Source organism: Ailuropoda melanoleuca, chromosome 7 (assembly GCF_002007445.2).
Source record: "Ailuropoda melanoleuca isolate Jingjing chromosome 7, ASM200744v2, whole genome shotgun sequence".
NCBI lineage: Eukaryota > Metazoa > Chordata > Mammalia > Carnivora > Ursidae > Ailuropoda > Ailuropoda melanoleuca.
In genome coordinates this window covers 11,962,658-11,981,403 of record NC_048224.1, presented here as the reverse complement: position 1 = coordinate 11,981,403, position 18,746 = coordinate 11,962,658, and the positions used below count along the sequence as shown (strand labels likewise).

The following is an 18,746-nucleotide window of genomic DNA, read 5'->3' as shown; positions in this document are numbered from 1 at the left end:
TGGAGTGCTTTGGGCTTAAGTGTCGCTCGGAAAAAAAGAGGGGGACCAACCGACGGTTATTCCAAGGCCCTTTTTGGACACTGCGACTCAAGGACTGACTTGAAAAGCAAAAGAGCAATAAAACAATCTCTATGGGTCCGTCATCGGGTTAGAATTTCACAAAACTTGAGAAGTGATTTACCTGCTAAAAATAAGTCTAGGAGCCGTGGTTTCCATTTTTTAAAGACAATTCTATTCTGAGGACTGACCGGAATCAACAGGTTGCTGCTCTTTTGTGCGCGGACTCCGCCTCCGCCTTTTGGCGGAACCCGGGGTCGGGCCGCGCCCCGGCCGCCTCCGCCACCGGCCTCCCCGCCCCTCTCCCGGCCCCGCGCCCACCGCGGGCGGGGCCTGCGGCTGTTCCGCGTCCCGGGCCGCCGGTCACGTGCTGCGGGGCGGGCGGGGTATATAGCCCGGTCCCCCGCGCCCGCACTTTGAACGCCGCGCGGGACTTGCTGGACTTTGTGCTCTGCGCTACTGTGGGTTGGTAGGTGCGCGCCCCCCTGCGCCCCGCGGGGCTCCGGGCGGGAACGCGGGGCGGGGGTCCCGGAGCCTGCGGGCTTCGCCGCCTCGGGGCGGTTTCCGGGTCGGAGCTGGGAAGGGGTGGTCTGCGGGGCCTGCGCTTTTCACCTTGGCTTTGGTCCTTTGAGGCTCTTCCCGCAGCCTCAGTGCGGGTGTAGCTTCCGGGCTTGGTGGCGGGGTAACATTTTCCGTTCGTCTCGCCAGTACGTTACTGAAAAGGAAATGCGCTAGCACATTCTCCGCAGGCAGAATTGCCTTAACGGGGTTCCCAGCAGCGACAGCGAGGCTGTGGGCACTGGCGCCTGACTTGCGTCCTAAGAAGGGCTCTTACTCATCTCCTGCAGCCTTGTTACCCTCGGCGGCCGGAGGGTGAACTGGCCGGGTCTGAAGTGGCCGGCAGCGGGCTGTGGGTTCTTCTTCCCACTCTGCTGCTGAGCAGTGAGGCAGTCTGGGTGTATACGCGTCGTCGTCGGCACTAAATTTCCATGAAAAGCCGCCTGGAATGTTTCTCGATCCCTCGGAGCTCTTGTGCTTAGTCTCTCCAAGACGAGTTTCAGTCCTTTCCCAAGGAAGGAATAAATCCAGAAACGTCTTCCACTAGAAATCTTTTTTTTTTTTTTTTAAATGTTTGTTTTGTTTATTTATAAAGATTTTGTTTTTAAGTAATCTCTACACCCAACATGGGGCTTGAACTCAACAACCCCCAGATCGAGTCTCATGCTTTACTGACTGAGCCAGCCAGGCTTCTCTCTTTAGTTTTAACATGGTTTTTAACTTGGTTCCAGTGTTTTTCTGAACATATAATTCCTACTTGAAAGGCATTTCTAGTATCCTGGTGGACAAGACCAACATCTCAACAATACAGTGGCTTTGCTTTTATCCCCCACGGGCCCTCTCTTTTATTGGAACTTTACCCATAAATTCTGAAAGCTGGCCTCATGACGTGTTTGCCCAGGGGAGAGCTGAGAGCCAGAGGGTGGGGAGAGGTGCAGAAGACTACAGCTAACCTTATCTTGAATTTTTCTCTTGCTGAAATTGGCATTTACCTGGGTGGAGAATGAATCTGAGAGGGTCTTACCCTGTGTCCTGACATCAGTGTCTCTTCCACAGATTTCTTTTGCCAAGAAGAAAAATGGCATCTGTTGCAGTTGCTCCACAACTGGTATGAATTTTAAATACTGTTTTTCTTTTTCTTTCTTTCTTTCTTTCTTTTTTTTTTTTTTGATTTTATTTATTTATTCAGAGAGACAGCAAGCGGGAGAGGGAACACAAGCAGGGGGAGTGGGAGAGGAAGAAGCAGGCTCCCAGCGGAGGAGCCTGATGTGGGGCTCAATCCCACAACGCTGGGATCACACCCTGAGCCGAAGGCAGACGCTTAACCGCTGTGCCACCCAGGCGCCCCTAAATACTGTTTCTTGATCCCTTTCCCTGCCCACGTGTTTTGAAGGCGTTAACACCATCCTCTGCTTGGTTGCAGAGTGTGGTGACTCGGGTAGTCAACCTGCCCTTGGTGAGCTCCACGTATGACCTCGTCTCCTCGGCTTATAGCAGTACAAAGGATCAGTATCCGTGCCTGAAGTCTGTGTGCGAGATGGCAGAGAAGGGTGTGAAGACCATCACCTCCGTGGCTGTGATGAGTGCTCTGCCCATCATCCAGAAGCTAGAGCCACAGAGTGAGTTCTGATGTCTTCCTGAAGATTCAGTCCAAGGGATTGGGCAGGGCTCGCCAGGAACTGTCTGGAATATGTGAATGCCAGCCTTACGCCTCTAGCACTTAGAGGCAACGCCAGGGAATTGTAGCCTTTCCCGAGGCACCTGCTGCCTTTACTTAGAAACTGCCACATGTTGGGAGTTGTTACAGGGACAATAGCAGATGTTGAGAGTTAAACCGTCCCCCAGAGGGGCCTCTGTAAACTGAGATCACAAGGGGAGCTAGTGGGTGAACTGATACAAAGAGCTTCGTGAACTATTTTCAAAAGAACATCTTTTGGGATGTAATTAACACACCGTACAATTCATCCTCTACAGTGTACAATTCAGTGGTTTTTAGTATATTCGTAGAATTGTGCAAGTATCTCTACAACCAGTTTTAGAACCTTTTCATCACCTCAGAAGGGAACCTCACACCTTTCTGTTAAGGATGATAGAAAGTTCTGGAAATAATAGGTTGGTAATTGCACATCGTCAGTGAACTTAATGCCACTGAATTACGCATTGTATATACTTAGGAGTGGGTTTGTTGAGTCCTCTAATAACCATGTAAGCTTTTGAGGAGCTGGCAGACTGTTTTCCAAAGCAGCTGCACCATTTCATATTCCCACCAGCAGTGTATGAAGGGTCCCATTTCTTAATGTTATTAACTGCTTTTGAGTAAAGGTTTAAATCATTCCTCTAAATTGTTAGATCATGGACTTTGAGGACTATAAGGAACCTTTATTTTTTTTAAACTTTTTATTTATTTGACAGCAAGAGAGGGAACACAAGCAGGGGGAGTGGGAGAGGGAGAAGCAGGCTCCTGGCAGAGGAGCCTGATGCGGGGCTCGATCCCAGGACTCTGGGATCACGCTCTGAGCCGAAGGCAGATGCTTAATGACTGAGCCACCCAGGCGCCCCTATAAGGAACCTTTAGAGACCAGTTTTCCAACTCTGCTCCTTCCCACATGAGCTTGATGTTAGTGCGTGGGCTGGCCATCATTGGAAGGGAAGCTTAGGCTAAAAACTGGGCTTTGCTGGGCAGATCGAGGGTGGTGATAGCATTCTGTTTACTGGTGACAACAATACACTGCCACTTAACTGGACTAAGTGTAGGTGGGGATTAAACTGGAGTGGAAACACTGATTTTTGAGAGTTCTTGGTTACCTCACTCCCAGAATGTTGGTTCAGGCCTGGCTTGTCTTGGCCTTAACCTTAGATACCAGTTGATGAGGAAGAAGCTTCTTAGCCAGCTTCCTACCTGGCATGCCACTGCCTCTGCCTGCTGCTCCCCTCCACCCCTGTATTTCCCTGTCAGAAGAGAGTTGCCAGCAACCTGCTGTGAGCTGGAGACACTGGGCGATGCATTGTATAGTAAACGAAGACCCACATTCTTGCTAGTCTGTATAAAAGGCCGGAGGTTGGAGGTATAGTATAGTAGGTACTCATTGTTACCTGCACTCGGCATTTTCCCCATTTGTGATTCTTCCAGTTGCGGTTGCCAATACCTACGCTTGTAAGGGGCTAGACAGGATTGAGGAGAAACTGCCTATTCTGAATCGGCCAACAAACCAGGTGAGCTCGGGTAGGAGTGCTGAGACTTGGCACCTCGCACATCTTCATGTTCTGTTTAGTACAGGTTGTGCATATCATAAACAGGAAATACTCTCTCCTCCTGGACTGATTTTTGAAAGGCCACTCCCTTACTTTGAATTATTGTCAGGTTATGTCTAAGAAGCAGAGATGAACTACCCACTTTGGACTGTAGTGCTTTTTGTCTGATCTTTATTAATGTGTGGTTCTGCCTCTAGATGATACTGCTCTCACAAATAACTGATCCCTGTGTGGTACTAGACAAATCCAGACATGGTGTTTAGAACCTTTTCTCACTTGGTTATCTGAAACACATCCAGGAGGGTGGAGAACGACATCCCTGCCCCTGTGTTGGCCTTCTGGGGCTGTGTGGACGTGATACCTCTGTACACTCATAGGCATGCATGAGCTACTCTTGCTGTAAGCATATCGACATGGAAAATGCCATTCGTCTCTACAGTACTCCTGGTGCCTTGTAACACATCCGTCTAGTTTAAAAAAAAATACTTAGACAAATTTTATATCACTGTACCTCATTTTTTCTCCAGCAACCCTTGAGTGGTGGCTGGTAGGGCAGATACAGGAAATTGAGGCTTGTCAACTCTTAGTGACTTGCCTAAGACCTAAAGCCGGAGAGTGGCAGGGCAGCAAGGCTGCCCTAGTTCATATTTATGCCTGTGCTTCTCCTTGGCCAAGCAATCTGTTTTTCTATTTGTAGGTTGTTGCCAGTGCCAGAGGCGCTATGACCGGGGCCAAAGATGCTGTGACAACTACTGTGACTGGGGCCAAGGATTCCGTGGCCAGCACCATCACTGGGGTGATGGACAAGACCAAAGGAGCGGTGACTGGCAGTGTGGAGAAGACCAAGTCTGTGGTCAATGGCAGCATTAACACAGTCTTGGGAAGTCGGGTGATGCAGCTGGTGAGCAGTGGAGTAGAAAATGCGCTCACCAAATCAGAGTTGCTGGTGGACCAGTACCTCCCTCTCACTGAGAAAGAACTAGGTAATTGGGGGCGCCTGGGTGGCTCAGTTGTTTAGACGCCTGTGTTGGGCTCGGTTAGGGATCTCAGGGTCCTGGGATCCAGTCCGGCATCGAGCTCTCCCCACAGCCGTGAGTGTGTTTCCCCTCTCCCTGTGTACTCCCTCTCTCGCTTTCACTCTCTCTCAAATAAATCTTTCCTTTTTAAAAAAAGAACTAGGTAATTGAATTTTTGTCTTGAACTAATGGTTTATATCTTAAAGCAATCTTTGAAAACCACTTCATGAGATCTGCTTCATACACCGTACAAGTCACCGGCCTGTTTGATTGAGTTAGAGTTGCCCGGCCATCTCCACAATCCAATGGTGCAATGTTTCTGTCATCCCGAAAGACCCTTTGTGCCTGTTTGTAGGCAGTCTGCCTTTTTTTCCGGGGCAACTACTAATCCTTCTGTCTGTGGACTTTTCTCTTAAAGCAATCTTAAGTTTCACATTGAATTCTGCACAGTAAGTTTGGAAACTTCAGGGAGAAATTAACTTAGACAAATTTTCTATAAATGGATTATCTTTAATGGGCTGCTCTACAGAATTGTTAAACATTCAGTGTTTACTGTGTGCCAAACACCGGGTGGCCCACAAAACTCACTCCAATTGAGACATGAGTAGGTGAAAATGTCCGATGCAGTGTTTTATATGTGTTGGGTGGTCAAGCCCAGCAGCAGGCAGGAGCTGTCTTAGAGAAATGAAAGCATAATTGCTAGGTGGGTGGATAGACTCGACAAGGTAAGATCCGGGTTAGAGGCCAGGCCTCATCACTTCTAGCTGTGATCCCTTATGCTTTTTGTCCTTTTTTTTTTTCTTTCTAATTTTAGAAAAAGAAGCAAAAAAAGTTGAAGGGTTTGATACTGTTCAGAAGCCAAGTTATTACGTTAGACTGGGATCCCTGTCTACCAAGCTCCGCTCACGTGCCTACCAGCAGGCTCTCGGCAGGGTGAAAGAAGCCAAGCAAAAAAGCCAAGAGACCATTTCTCAGCTCCATTCCACTGTTAATCTGGTGAGTAAAACTTGATTTAAGGGTGGGGCGCCTGGGTGGCACAGCGGTTGGGCGTCTGCCTTCGGCTCAGGGCGTGATCCCGGAGTTGTGGGATCGAGCCCCACGTCAGGCTCCTCTGCTATGAGCCTGATTCTTCCTCTCCCTCCCCCTGTTTGTGTTCCCTCTCTCGCTGGCTGTCTCTATCTCTGTCGAATAAATAAATAAAATCTTTAAAAAAAAAAAACAACTTGATTTAAGGGTAACTAGAGTGAGTTTGTTTATCTCAAGGGATGAGAGTAAATGTGAAATCCAAGAATTTTAATTTTTTTTTTAAGATTTTATTTATTAGCACAAGTAGGGAGAGTGGCAGGAAGAGGGAGAGGAAGCAGCAGCCTCCCCACTGAGCAGGCAGCCCGACGCAGGACTTGATCCCAGGAACCTGGGATCATGACCCGAGCCAAAGGCAGACACGTAACCAACTAAGCCACCCAGGTGCCCCAGGAATTTTAATCTTAATGAAAAACCCAATAGAAAAATGGGCAAAGAATACACAAACAGCTCTCAGAAAAGGAAGTATAGATAGCTGAACTCAGGAAACAATGTTAATCTTACTGTAAGGGGCCCAATTACAGATGTTTCTCTTGGCCTCTCACAGGGGCAAGCTTGATGCTGTAGGAAAAAAGTTGTGCTTGCCCTGGTGCATTTCTGGGGGACACAGGGACTGTTCTGGGCAAGTTACAAATATCTGTGCCTTGAGCAGTTCTATTTTTGGAAGTGTTTCCTGTAGACAATTACAGAAGTTTAGAGTTGAAAAACCTTAAAAGCAGTGCCTGTTATAGGGAACTAATAGGGAACTAAATTGCTACATCATAAAAGAGCTATTGTGTAGCCACTGAAAGTTGCCAAGTGACAGAACAGTATGAACTGTCCTGCCATTAGAAACTGGGTTCTTCTTGGAAGGGGAGAGAGGTAGCTGGCTACAGGGAAGAGGAGCTTTTAATTCCTTTTCCTTTGGGCATTTTATCTTTTGTGAACATACGTATTAAATTTGAGTTGCCTTACCTGTGCTAAACTGAAGGTAAATTTGGAGACTGGTTTAATAGGTAAATAGAGGCAGTAGAGAACTACGATTACTTGGCTGATGTATAAAAAAACAGTAACAGTGATAGGAGGGGTCTCAAACTCATGGAAATTCTTGTTTGTTTAATTTTCTGATTGATACCATAGATCTGAGAACAGGCTAACGAAAATGTCCGACTGGTTTGTTCCTTTGTGTTATTTCAATGTGTTCCAGATCGAATTTGCCAGGAAGAACGTGCATAGTGCCAACCAGAAAATTCAAGGTGCTCAGGATAAGTTCCACCTCTCTTGGGTGGAGTGGAAGAGGAGCATTGGCTATGATGATACGGACGAGTCTCACTGTGCTGAGGTGAGACTCTGGGGGCAGAGCCTTCCCTGCGGTTTCTGAGGATGACCTTAATCAGATTTTGTATTTCCATTTTCCCATTATTCCTCAGAATACTCTTCTCTATCAAAAGTTTGAACAATACTGTGTACCTAGGTTAAGTGAAAGAAAATCAAAACGTGCAGTAAACTTTCAATAGCCTACGGACGCACGTATTGCCCGTTAACAGAATACTACTAAGTGAGAAGCATGGGCCTTGCCCTCCTACTGGCTGCAGACCAAACTAATGGGGGTACAGACACTTGTAATGCCCTCCCCCCTTTTTAAAGATTTTATTTATTTACTTGACAGTGCGAGAACACAAACGGGAGTGGGAGAGGGAGAAGCAGGCTCCCCGCTGAGCAGGGAGCCCGACTCAGGTCAATCCCAGGACCCTAGGATCATAACCTGAGCCGAAGGCAGATGCTTAATGACTGAGCCACCCAGGCACCCCTGTACTGCTTTTTGACGGCATAAATAGTTGTTATGAGAATACATAGGAAAGGAGCCTAACTCACTGTAGGGTAAGGCTGGGTGAATCGGATGGGGTCCTGGAAGAGCTCTGTGCTAAGCTGAGATCTACCGGGTGAGTAAACTAGGTGAAAGGGTGCTAACACTGCAGACAGACAGTAGCATACTGTGGTCCTCGGAGGTGGAGGTGGTTCTTTGGGTTCCAGCAGCTAATATGCATATGAAAAGTGCATAACACTGCTCTACTCAGGGCTCTTAGGATTTTTAAGTCAAAGAATCCCACGTACATGGTAGACGCACAACCAGTTCCCTGTAACGGAACTGATTCATAAATAGCACTGTTGCATCTATTGCTAATTTTTAAACTTGTTTTGTTTTTAGCATATTGAGTCACGTACTCTTGCTATTGCCCGCAACCTGACTCAGCAGCTCCAGACCACGTGCCACACCCTGCTGTCCAGTATCCAGGGGTTACCACAGAACGTCCAAGATCAGGCCAGTCACCTGGGGGTGATGGCCAGTGACATCTACTCAGGGTTCCGCCATGCTTCCTCCTTCAGGGAAGTGTCGGACGGCCTCCTCACTTCCAGCAAGGGGCAGCTGCAGAAAATGAAGGAGTCTTTAGATGATGTGATGGATTATCTTGTTAACAACACGCCTCTCAACTGGCTGGTAGGTCCCTTTTATCCTCAGCTGACCGAGTCTCAGAACGCTCAGGACCAAGGTGCACAGGAGGCCACGAGCAGTCAGGAGGCCCAGCAGCCTGAGCCCAGAACACATTAACACTGTCCTTGTCACCAGTACGGGGTGCAGCCAGCCAGACGAGATGTTCTGGGATGTTGAAATTAGCCTGATAGACAACTCTGAACTGGGGGAGCAGCTAGCTAGAGCAAAGGTCCTCACTTGTGGTTACTTCTAACTGGATTAAGAGCTTTACAGTGTTTGGCGTTAGAAGAGTTTTGTTGTTTACCTGGCTGGTAAGAAAAGAATGATGGGTTGGTCAGAGCCTAGCCAGGACTCCCAGAAAGTTTCCCTGCATTTCTGGTCTCTTCCATTGTTACTGCCGTTGCTATTTGTATTAAATAAAAGCACCTTCATGTGGTGGTGTGGGGTGGTGTCTGCTCCGGTCTGGTCTGAGCAGGCTTCCCCTCACTGGTTTGTCTCAAAATGCACACCTGTACAACTTTTTGTTTGTTTGTTTGTTTTTATTTTTCATGAAGGCAGGCACACTATGAGTTCAATAAAATTCACTGCAGAATAGATCAACTTTATGCTGTGTGTTCCATGTGCTTTTGTGTGTTGCTTTCATAGAGCTGCTTGGCCTGCATGACGGTTATTAATACACATACGTGCATTCCAGTCGGCCCTCTGGGGAATTCGCCAGTGCAGTAACATTGGAGGGCTAGTGCTAAGAAGGCCGTGTTTGATAGCAGGGTTTTTTTTTTTTTTCTTTCTTTTAAGATTTTATTTATTTGACATGGGGGGAGAGCAAGCACAAGCAGGGGGAGCTGCAGGCAGAGGGAGAAGCAGGCTCCCTGCTGAGCAAGGAGCCCGAGGGGGTCGATCTCAGGACCCCGGGATCATGCCCGGAGCCAAAGGCCGTCGCTCAACTGAGCCACCCAGGTGCCCGATAACAGGTTTTCAACAAAATAAAGCTAAAGTGCGTCTAGGAATTGTTACGAGGTGATAGTCACTGTCTTTATCTACCCATTTAAAAAAAAAATTTTTTTTAGATTCTGTTAGCAGGAATGGGGTGAGGGGCAGAGGGAGAAGCAGACTCCCAGCTGAGAAGGAGCTGGGCTCAATCCGGGGACTCTGGCATCATGGCCTGAGCCACCTAGGTGCCCTTTTTATCTCTCCATCTACTTGACCCCTGGGGGGAGGGGTGGTTAAGCCTCTAGAAGGCTTCTCAGGCTGTCTGCCTTGCTGGAAAGGAATCAAAACTGAAAGGAAGCAAGTGAGTGACTCCTGGCATTGGTTTCCTGCAAAGGCAGCAGGCATTTCTTGCGAAAGTGCTATTGAAGATGTGAGTCCTGAACTGAGACTGTTCAGTGTCCATGCTCAGCCTGGTTGGACTTGCTCTGTTTTCACTTTGGGAGAAAGTCACTCTACTTGGTGACATACCTTTAGAAGACCAGGCGAGAGTAATTACACTTTGGACCCTCTGTAGGAAAAGCTGCTTACTTCCTCCCTAGGGTGTTCAGACTTGCAGCCCCTCAGTGTTGGTCAATTTGGGAGGAAATCTCATGAATCTCCTTAAAGCGGCAGTATGCCAAACTTTCAAAAACAACTTACAACTTGTGAAATAGAGCTACATGCCTCTGCCTGTTCTGCGAAATAAGGTTAGTAAGGCTGCCCTTCGGCAGAACTGAAGTCCAAGATTTGTCTCCCCTTTTCTACCCTTGTTCCCCCCTTCTCAAGAAAAGGAGGCAGCATATAACTGCATGCACCTTTGACATGAGACCTGTCAAAGCTTACAAAGATACAGAACTAAATTTTTCCCCTTGAGGTAACTCGGGAATCAGCAAACAGGTGAGCTGAATTGGAAGGGACGGACTCACTGAGATGCTTGAATCCAAGGGACATTTGGTTTCTGGGGTGGGGGACCGCCACAATTCATGGGCTTCCAGGATGGAACCTACCCATTCACATGCCTGTCTGCTCCCAGTAACGCATTTTCTAGAGCAACTGCCTCAAAACTTTTTTACTATTCCTTAAATCTATTTTTTTTTAATTTTCATTTTTTTTTAACCTCTTAATCTAAATTGGACATGACCTTGCCCCTCTGCCTCAAAATTCCAAGGCTCCTATCTTGTGGTTATTCTAATTGGTTGGAAAATTACATTCCCTAGCGTACACACACTTTCTTAATCCTGAACAAACTTCTGTTTCCCCATTGTAAAAGTTGTAGTGCCAGCTGGATTGCTCAAGAAGATGAGACAGTCCTCAAATTATTCTTTGTGAGCCAGACAGAATATAAAGACTACTTTTAGCTTCCAGAAGAGTGCCACTAGCCCTCATTTTTTGCCACGAACTATGTACACTTGTGGTTTCATCTGTCCTTGTGTCTTGAGTTTGTGCCTACGTGCATTCCATTCTGTTGTCAACATGTCTCAAAATGTGTACTTGCTTCTTAACAGCTTTATTGTTGCGTTAAACTGGCAGTTTTGGTTTAACAGACTTTTCCCCAAGTAGGACAATTCTTGTGAGGAAAAGCTGACTAAGCACAGTAACTTTGGAAGATTTTTAAACGTTTGGCTGCATGAAGGCTGGCATGGCATGCTTGAGGCTTCAAAGGTGTTTTTTTTCTTTGCATGTAATAATAATACGGACTCTTTTTGGTTCTGGGTAAAAAAAAATCAAAAGTACAGGGTGTACTAGGCATTAAGCCCTTAGCCTTAGTTTTCTCACCTATAATGTACAATTTGTGATGCTTTCACAGATGGAAGTGAAGTGTTTGAGGATGGGGTGTCTTTCTGTTTTGCACTAGAGGCCTGGGGACACCATCTGTGGGGCTGTGACTTACAGTATCTTTAACTTGCCGGTCCAGGTGTAAGTACATGATACCAGGTCATGATTAGGGAAATACATCCACATTGATAAGGCATTGTAGATACTGAAAACTGGAATTCGGTCTATCTGAGCTAACCCATCTATCTATCTATCTATCTATCTATCTATCTATCTATCTATCTATGATTTTATTTATAGTAGAGGGCATGAACAGGGGGCAGAGGGAGAGGGAGAAGCAGGCTCCCCACTGAGCAGGGAGTCTAATGTGGGGCTCAATCCCAGGACCCCAGGGTCATGACCTAAGCCAAGGGCAGATGCTTAACCAACTGAGCCACCCAGGTGCCCTTGAGCTATCGCTTTTAGAATACCATTTAGCTCATGGAGGTGGCTGGCGAGAGAAAGAAGAATACAGAGCAGGATAGATATTTGTGCATAAATCTTTAAGAAATGAAGTCTAAGTGATGCCTGGGAGAGTAGATGGGGTATATGGAAAGGAGGGCCCCTTGCTAGCCTGATCTGCCTGGGCTGTCATGGACTTGGGACTGTGCCAGCTCCAGGAGTGACTTAGTATTGGGGTCTGCAGGGATGGTCTTGTGAGATGTGTAGGTAGCTACATTATTCTGTATATGTAGCTGCATTAAAATTATTTAATTCAGTATCTGAGTTTCTAATAGTATAAGGCATGAACTCTGCCCTGATGGGAATGGAAAGACCAGAAACTTTCCTCAAGAGATGTTTATAGTAATCTTAGGGGAAGCTTGTTGATGAATATTCAAGTCACATCCTGGTATGGAACACTACTTGTCCCTCACTCTGGCCCCAGGCTGCTAATTGGAAAATTCCCTACCTTTATTACAAGATTAACCTGCAAAATATTACACTTCAGCATACAGCAATATAGGAATGGCAAGGCAACAAAATGGGTTTTCTGCTTTATTGTCCAAAGCAAAAGAGAATGCTAACTTAGGAGATATTTCCTGTGTGTGTGTGTGCGCGTGTGTGTGTTGGGGGGGGCGGTTCTAATGTCTTCTAGAACTTAAAGTGAGGAAAGTAGCGGACAGTGTTGTTAATTGACACTTCACAAAAGTAATGAAGAGACTAACTGGTACTTTTATGTAGATAATGATGGAGAAATAGTTACTTCAGTTCTGTTTTCCTTTCTCTTGCGTGTATACGTGAGAGTGGAATTGTGAGTGGGTCATACAGTTACTGTGTCCAATTGTTTGAGGAACTGCCAATCTGTTTTCCACAGTGGCTGCAGCATTCTACGTGCCTACCAGCAAGGTATGGGGATTCTGATCCCTCCACACCTTCACCAACACTTGGTGAAGCCAACCATTTAAATGAACACTTAGCATTAAAAAGAGTAGATGTTTTGTCTACTCTACACAGGCTAGAGCACAGGAAAACTCAGCTAAGGAGATAACTCGTGTATCTATCAGACCGACCCCGTGTATAAAATAGCCCTAGTGGGGGCGCCTGGGTGGCACAGCGGTTAAGCGTCTGCCTTCGGCTCAGGGCGTGATCCCGGCGTTGTGGGATCGAGCCCCCACATCGGGCTCCTCTGCTGTGAGCCTGCTTCTTCCTCTCCCACTCTCCCTGTTCCCTCTCTCGCTGGCTGTCTCTATCTCTGTCAAATAAATAAATAAAATCTTTAAAAAAAAAAATAGCCCTAGTGAACTCCCCACGGATTATGTCACATCAGGGAGCATTCTGCCCTCCGTTGTCTATGCCCTGATTATCAACTGGAAAGATAAAATGCAGAGTNCCTAGTGAACTCCCCACGGATTACGTCACATCAGGGAGCATTCTGCCCTCCGTTGTCTATGCCCTGATTATCAACTGGAAAGATAAAATGCAGAGTCCTGGGTTCCACATCCAGAGAATCTGTTCACTAGGTCTGGTGGTAGTACCAGGCATCTGCACTTTTGAAAGCATCTTTAAAAAAAAAAAATCAGTAACAACAAGAACCTTAAAGCATCCCTTAAAAAAAAAATCATCCTAGTGATTTCGCTGCAGGTGGTCTACTGACTTCTCTTAGAGAAGCAAAAGAAACGGGAAACAAATTACTTTAACTTGAGACAAAAATAGGGCTAGGGTTACCTATAGTCCCTTTTCTCCGAGTAAGACCCTCAGTGTAGGTTCGATCAAGTGTCCTAAGACCCACTCTTGATTTACTTGCTCAAATGAATTGAATACACAGGAGCTAACAGTGACCAGTGCACTTTAATTGTGTTGGGATCACTTCCTGTGCTCGAGTTCTAGCCATTTCCACGCAGACTTGTTAGCTAAGGACAAAGCATCTGGGTACAGGAGGGTGTTTCTACAGCAGGGAAGGGGATGTGCGCCAGTAGACAGTACTCAGCTGTACCGAACTGTTAAGTAAAGCAGAACCAAATGCCCCCAGCTCGCTAAGCTTGCAAGCACAGCAAGAAGGTGCATATGCTATCTCATGGATGGGGAGACGTTTCTGCTAAATCAAACCCTTACCGGGGTTTACCTTATGTATTTGGTATTAGAGCCAGTCATTACCTCTTGCATGATCCTTTCATAGCCCTGTATATCAAATCACTTTTATACAAACAAGCTTCAGGTTTTATTTTCACTTCCATCAGTGCTTCAGTACTTAACTCTATTTCAAAATAAATCAAATTTCCCAATTCCGTGTCATGTTTATCAGCACTGCGTGCTCACTCACCTTTACCAGCAGGTGAAATTCTCACAGATGATATTTTTACTTTTTTTTTTTTTTTTTTTTTTTNTTTTTTTTTTTTTTTTTTAGATTTACTTATTTTGAGAGACAGAAAAAGCACATACATAGGGTGGGGAGAGAGAGAGATTGAATCTCTCACACACTCCCGGCTTAGCACTAAGCTGACCCTGGACTCCATCCCTGGACCCTGAGATCATGACTTGAGCTGAAATCAAGAGTTGGGCATTGGGGCGCCTGGGTGGCACAGTGGTTAAGTTTCTGCCTTCGGCTCAGGGCGTGATCCCGGCGTTGTGGGATCGAGCCCCATATCAGGCTCCTCTGCTATGAGCCTGCTTCTTCCTCTCCCACTCCCCCTGCTTGTGTTCCCTCTCTCGCTGGCTGTCTCTATCTCTGTCAAATAAATCAATTTTTTAACAAATCTTAAAAAAAAAAAGAGTTGGGCATTTAACTGACTGAACCACCCAGGTGCCCCAATGTTTTTATTTCAGTAATAGTCTCACTCACCCAGGGCCCCAGGCCACCAGTAGGCCACCTTTAGATAAATTAGAAAATGGCACCTAGCCTCAATATGTGTAGCGCCACCTTCTGGAAAGTTGTTATAGTAAAGATGGGAATCAATGAAGTCTGATAGGAAAGGTGCCCTCTAAGGTCGTATGGTGAGCAACCTGTAGAAGGTAACACAGGGTCACAGAAATCCTAGCAAGGTCACTTGGTTTTCTTGAAAAGAATGTGTTGCTGGTCTCCTGTCCTTTCAGGGAGGGACTGTGGTTATCTCATTAATTTCATAGTAAGTATCCGATTCCGAGTTTGGCCTCTATCCCTGAGGGGCGTTCTTTGCAAGAGACTGCCTACACTCCATCAGTGGTCCAGACTACACTTGTTCATGTCAGTTGAAAAGGGATTTATTTTATACATGTGTGAAATGATTTCTCTTGTGCCACATTTGTAAAAAGCTCATGTAGATGGTCAGGCACAACCACGACATTTTAGGTTAAACTCACCATGGAAACTTGATGGACTGTGACTACCTCTTGGTTGTCCCACCCGCTATTTTATTCACAGCCCCCAAGTAGGTTTTGCTGATAGCCAGGAGCTTAATGGAAAGTAGACACTCCGGATCATTCTGGATTATGGAAACAGAATTATTCACAGGGCTCTTCTAAAGCATCTCAGGTACTGGAGGCTTTTTTTTTTTTGACGGGAGTGCTGAAAACTTTTCTCCTAAAATTTTGAGTGTGGGATCATCAACCTTCTGCAAAGAATTTCAGGCCAACAGTTACCTAGCCTATAGGTGACTTTGGAGGGGCGTGTGTGTGTGTGTGTGTGTGTGTGTGTGTGTTGGTCTTTAAGGAACTAATGAAAATAAGAGCTACTGTTTATTGCGCACCTTTTACGAGTTAGGCTCATTCTACCTTCATTCTTCATCTGTAGCCAAATGAATTAGGGATTTTCCTCACTTGAGAGGTGAGGAAACAGGTTGAAAAGATAGGTGGTAGGATGGGGATTTAGTTTGATGTCTACTGATGTTAAAGGCCAAGTATTTTTTTCTGTTCTAGCACTCTCTCTTTTTTTTTTTTTTATTAACATTTTACTTACTTATTAGCACAAGCAGGGGAAGCAGCAGGCAGAGGGAGAAGCAGACTCCCCACTGAGTAGGGAGCCCAATGTGGGATTGAATCCCAGGATCCTGGGATCATGACCTGAGCCGAAGGCCGACACTTAACCGACTGAGCCACCCAGGCGCCCCTCTAGCACTCACTGATAGGAGAATGCTACAGCTTGCCTCCTTGTTTGGGGCCCAGGAAATTTCTCTGCCTGAATCTTCTTGTGTTGTTGCTTCCTGTTCTATTGTATATTTGTTAAAAACAAATAAAGTGATACTGGATGTTACAACATACAATGAATACAGATAGTTCAGAAGAGGGTGCTAAGTCAGGTTTATCTTTTAACTTAATAAGGTTAAGGTTGCAGTGGTTGGCTTATCTGGCTGATGTTCTGAATGAATTTGTAGAAGCGTTGTTGGCTTTTGTGGATGTCAGGTTGCATTGAATATTTGCAAAGTCAACATCTGTAAATAGCTAGAATGCAGTTTGATCTGCCCAAACTGAGAGCCTCAGGAATAAATGGTAGAACTTCGTACTTGGACCCGACAGTTCTCTGAGCACCTGAGTTCGTAGGGCAAAGCACAAGAAACAGGATTCCCTCTTGTTGTCTGTTTTTCTTCTTGTTTTGTTTTACTATTTCTTAATTGTGAAATATACACACATCGAATTTACCATTTTAGCCATTCTTAAGTGTACAATTCAATGGCATTAGATACCTTCGCCGTGTTGTGCCATCATTACCACTTACATTTCTAGAACTTTATCATCCCAAGCATAAACTCTATACCTATTAAACAATGACTCCTCATTCCTTCCTCCCCCTCTGTGTTTTGATGGATTTTTGTTGCTGTTAGTTATTTTTGCGTCTATTAGGTGATTAGCTAAACTTTTTCTCTGCTGTCAAGCTTTTCCAGCCTTTAGTAATTATTAGACCTTACTAATTTTCTGCTTCAAATCTGCTGTTGGCTAGGAAACATCACTTAGCTTATCAAAATTGCATGTAAAGGAAGACTTAAGAGCATTTCTTATCCCTGAAAGCCTTTCCTCTGCAGAGAAGTACTAGGACTTTGCCATGGCTGTTGCAACTATTAAAAGACCTTTTCCTTCCTCAGTTCCTAGACATTTCCCAAAGGGTTTATATTTGTAAGTCAGACTTACAGAAAAGTGGGGCATTACTGTTTTTAAGAGAATAGTAGATTAATAGATGAATAACCAGAAAGGTTTGATATTTTTTTTTTTCAAAAAAGCTTGCATTTAGTAAATTCCACCCTGGTTAGTTTCCTTTCAAAGAGAAGTTTCCATAGTGTTTTTATAGTATGAGTGAATTGGGTGAGTAAGACTAAACACCTTGTCAGAAAGCACATCTATGGAGAAAGTCAGGTTCATTCACATGCAGTCGTGTCTCCATGAGCTGGATCTGACAGCACACTTCATTAATGTTTGTTTTAATATCCAAGATTCTTCTTTTTCAGGTATTTGATTTCACAGCCATAGACTTGGCATCTGAGACTGATGAAATTCCAGATATTATAGCTTTGGAAGAGGAGGATGGATCAGATCATTCACATGCTAATGGCCCAGAGTCCTCTCAGAGCAAAACGTTGAATAACTAACTAGGAAATACTCCTTTTGGCTGAATACACAATTCGTGTCACATTAATCTTAATGCTTGCTCATGTGTTTATTCCTGAGGCTTTGGGGATTAATCTCTTGTGGGTTAATCTATTTTTTTTTTTTTTTTTTTTTTTTCCTACTTGGTCTTAATTGTAATGAAACTCCAATTGGTCTAAACTTTTGTAAGAGAACCTAGTTCTGCAGCATATATTATTTCATGTAATTCTTCAAAATTTAATAATTGAAATGCCTGTAATAAAAATTATGCTGTATAATCTTGAATCAGAGTGATTTGTTGTTGTTGTTGTTGTTGTTTTACTGATATAGTGAGTGGATACTTTTGTTTTTATTTTTGGCCTCCCAGTATGGGGGTGTCTCAGTAGGTCTGCAGGTCAGGGATTTTTTTTGTTTGTTTGTTTGTTTTGTTTTTGGCTTTCTCCTAGCCTAGCGATAGGCATCTGATTGAAAATAGGTCAACTAGAAGGAAGTACATCGCAATGAGTAAAGACTGTGGGTTCCAAATCTTGGCTCTGCCACTTACTAGTTGTGTGACTTTACACAAGTCACTTAATTTCCCTATACCTCTACTTCCTCATCTGCAAAACGGGCATCATAGAAGCGTTTGCTATGAAGAACAAACAAATTAACATTTGTGAAAAGCTTAGAGCAATACGTGGCATAAAGTAGCATTAAATAGGGATTAAATAAATTGTAGAGACAATGGTTGACCCAGTAGTTGTGAGCATCCCTAGTGTCCAAACAGTAGTTTTGAAATGCCTTTTCCCACTGAAAGAAACCAGGGCTTCTTGGAGGAATAGGCGATTCCAGGTTTGAAGCAGTAAATTTATAAGATGATCCTTAAACTTCTTGCTATTCCAGATGGCTAGGAAACCAATTTGAAGAGTTTCCTGTTGACTAGAGATAGAACAATTTGAACTTCAGTATGGATAATAATTGCAATAGATTGAACCCCATCAAGTGTGACCCCTCTTAAATGTCCGAATATATCATCATACATATAAACAATTTAATTGGTCACCTTCAGGGGATGACAGCAAACTAATTAACTGTTATAAAGGGAAAGACAGCCATCAAAAGAAAAAAAAAAGAAATCTTGCCATTTGAAACGTTGTGGATGGAACTAGAGGGTATTATGCTAAGCGAAATAAGTCAATCAGAGAAAGATAATTATCATATGATCTCACTCATTGATATGTGGAATTTGAGAAATAAGTCAGAGAGGATCATAGGGGAAGAGAGGAAAAAATGAAATGAAACCAGAGGGAGACAAACCATAAGAGACTTTTAATCTTAGGAAACAAACTGGGGGTTGCTGGAGGGGAGGGGAGTGGAGGATGGGGTGGCTGGGCCATGGACATTGGGGAGGGTATGTGTTGTGGTGAGCGCTGAGTATTGTGTAAGACTGATGAATCACAGACCTGTACCCCTGAAACAAATAATACATTATATGTTAATTAATCGAATTTAAATTAAAAAAAAGGGAAAGAATCAACAGTGTGTGTGTGTAT

The 18,746-nt window shown here is 44.7% G+C and overlaps 1 protein-coding gene across 3 annotated transcripts; it reads left to right on the top strand.

Annotated features, from left to right (window-relative positions):
- Positions 1-388: 388 nt before the first annotated feature.
- On the top strand, positions 389-17,499 carry PLIN2 (perilipin 2). Of its 3 annotated transcripts, none has more exons than XM_034663962.1 (9): positions 389-526; positions 1,672-1,723; positions 2,039-2,234; positions 3,746-3,828; positions 4,565-4,850; positions 5,698-5,879; positions 7,153-7,287; positions 8,155-8,445; positions 17,076-17,499. In XM_034663962.1, exons 2-9 carry the CDS (start codon positions 1,694-1,696, stop codon positions 17,214-17,216), a joined length of 1,344 nt encoding a protein of 447 aa, XP_034519853.1. In that variant the 5' UTR covers positions 389-526; positions 1,672-1,693; the 3' UTR covers positions 17,217-17,499. The 3 variants fall into 3 exon arrangements, with proteins under 3 accessions (XP_034519853.1, XP_034519855.1, XP_034519854.1); XM_034663963.1 differs by having other exon boundaries at positions 394-530; XM_034663964.1 differs by lacking the exon at positions 17,076-17,499 and having other exon boundaries at positions 8,155-11,481.
- The last annotated feature ends 1,247 nt before the right edge of the window (positions 17,500-18,746 follow it).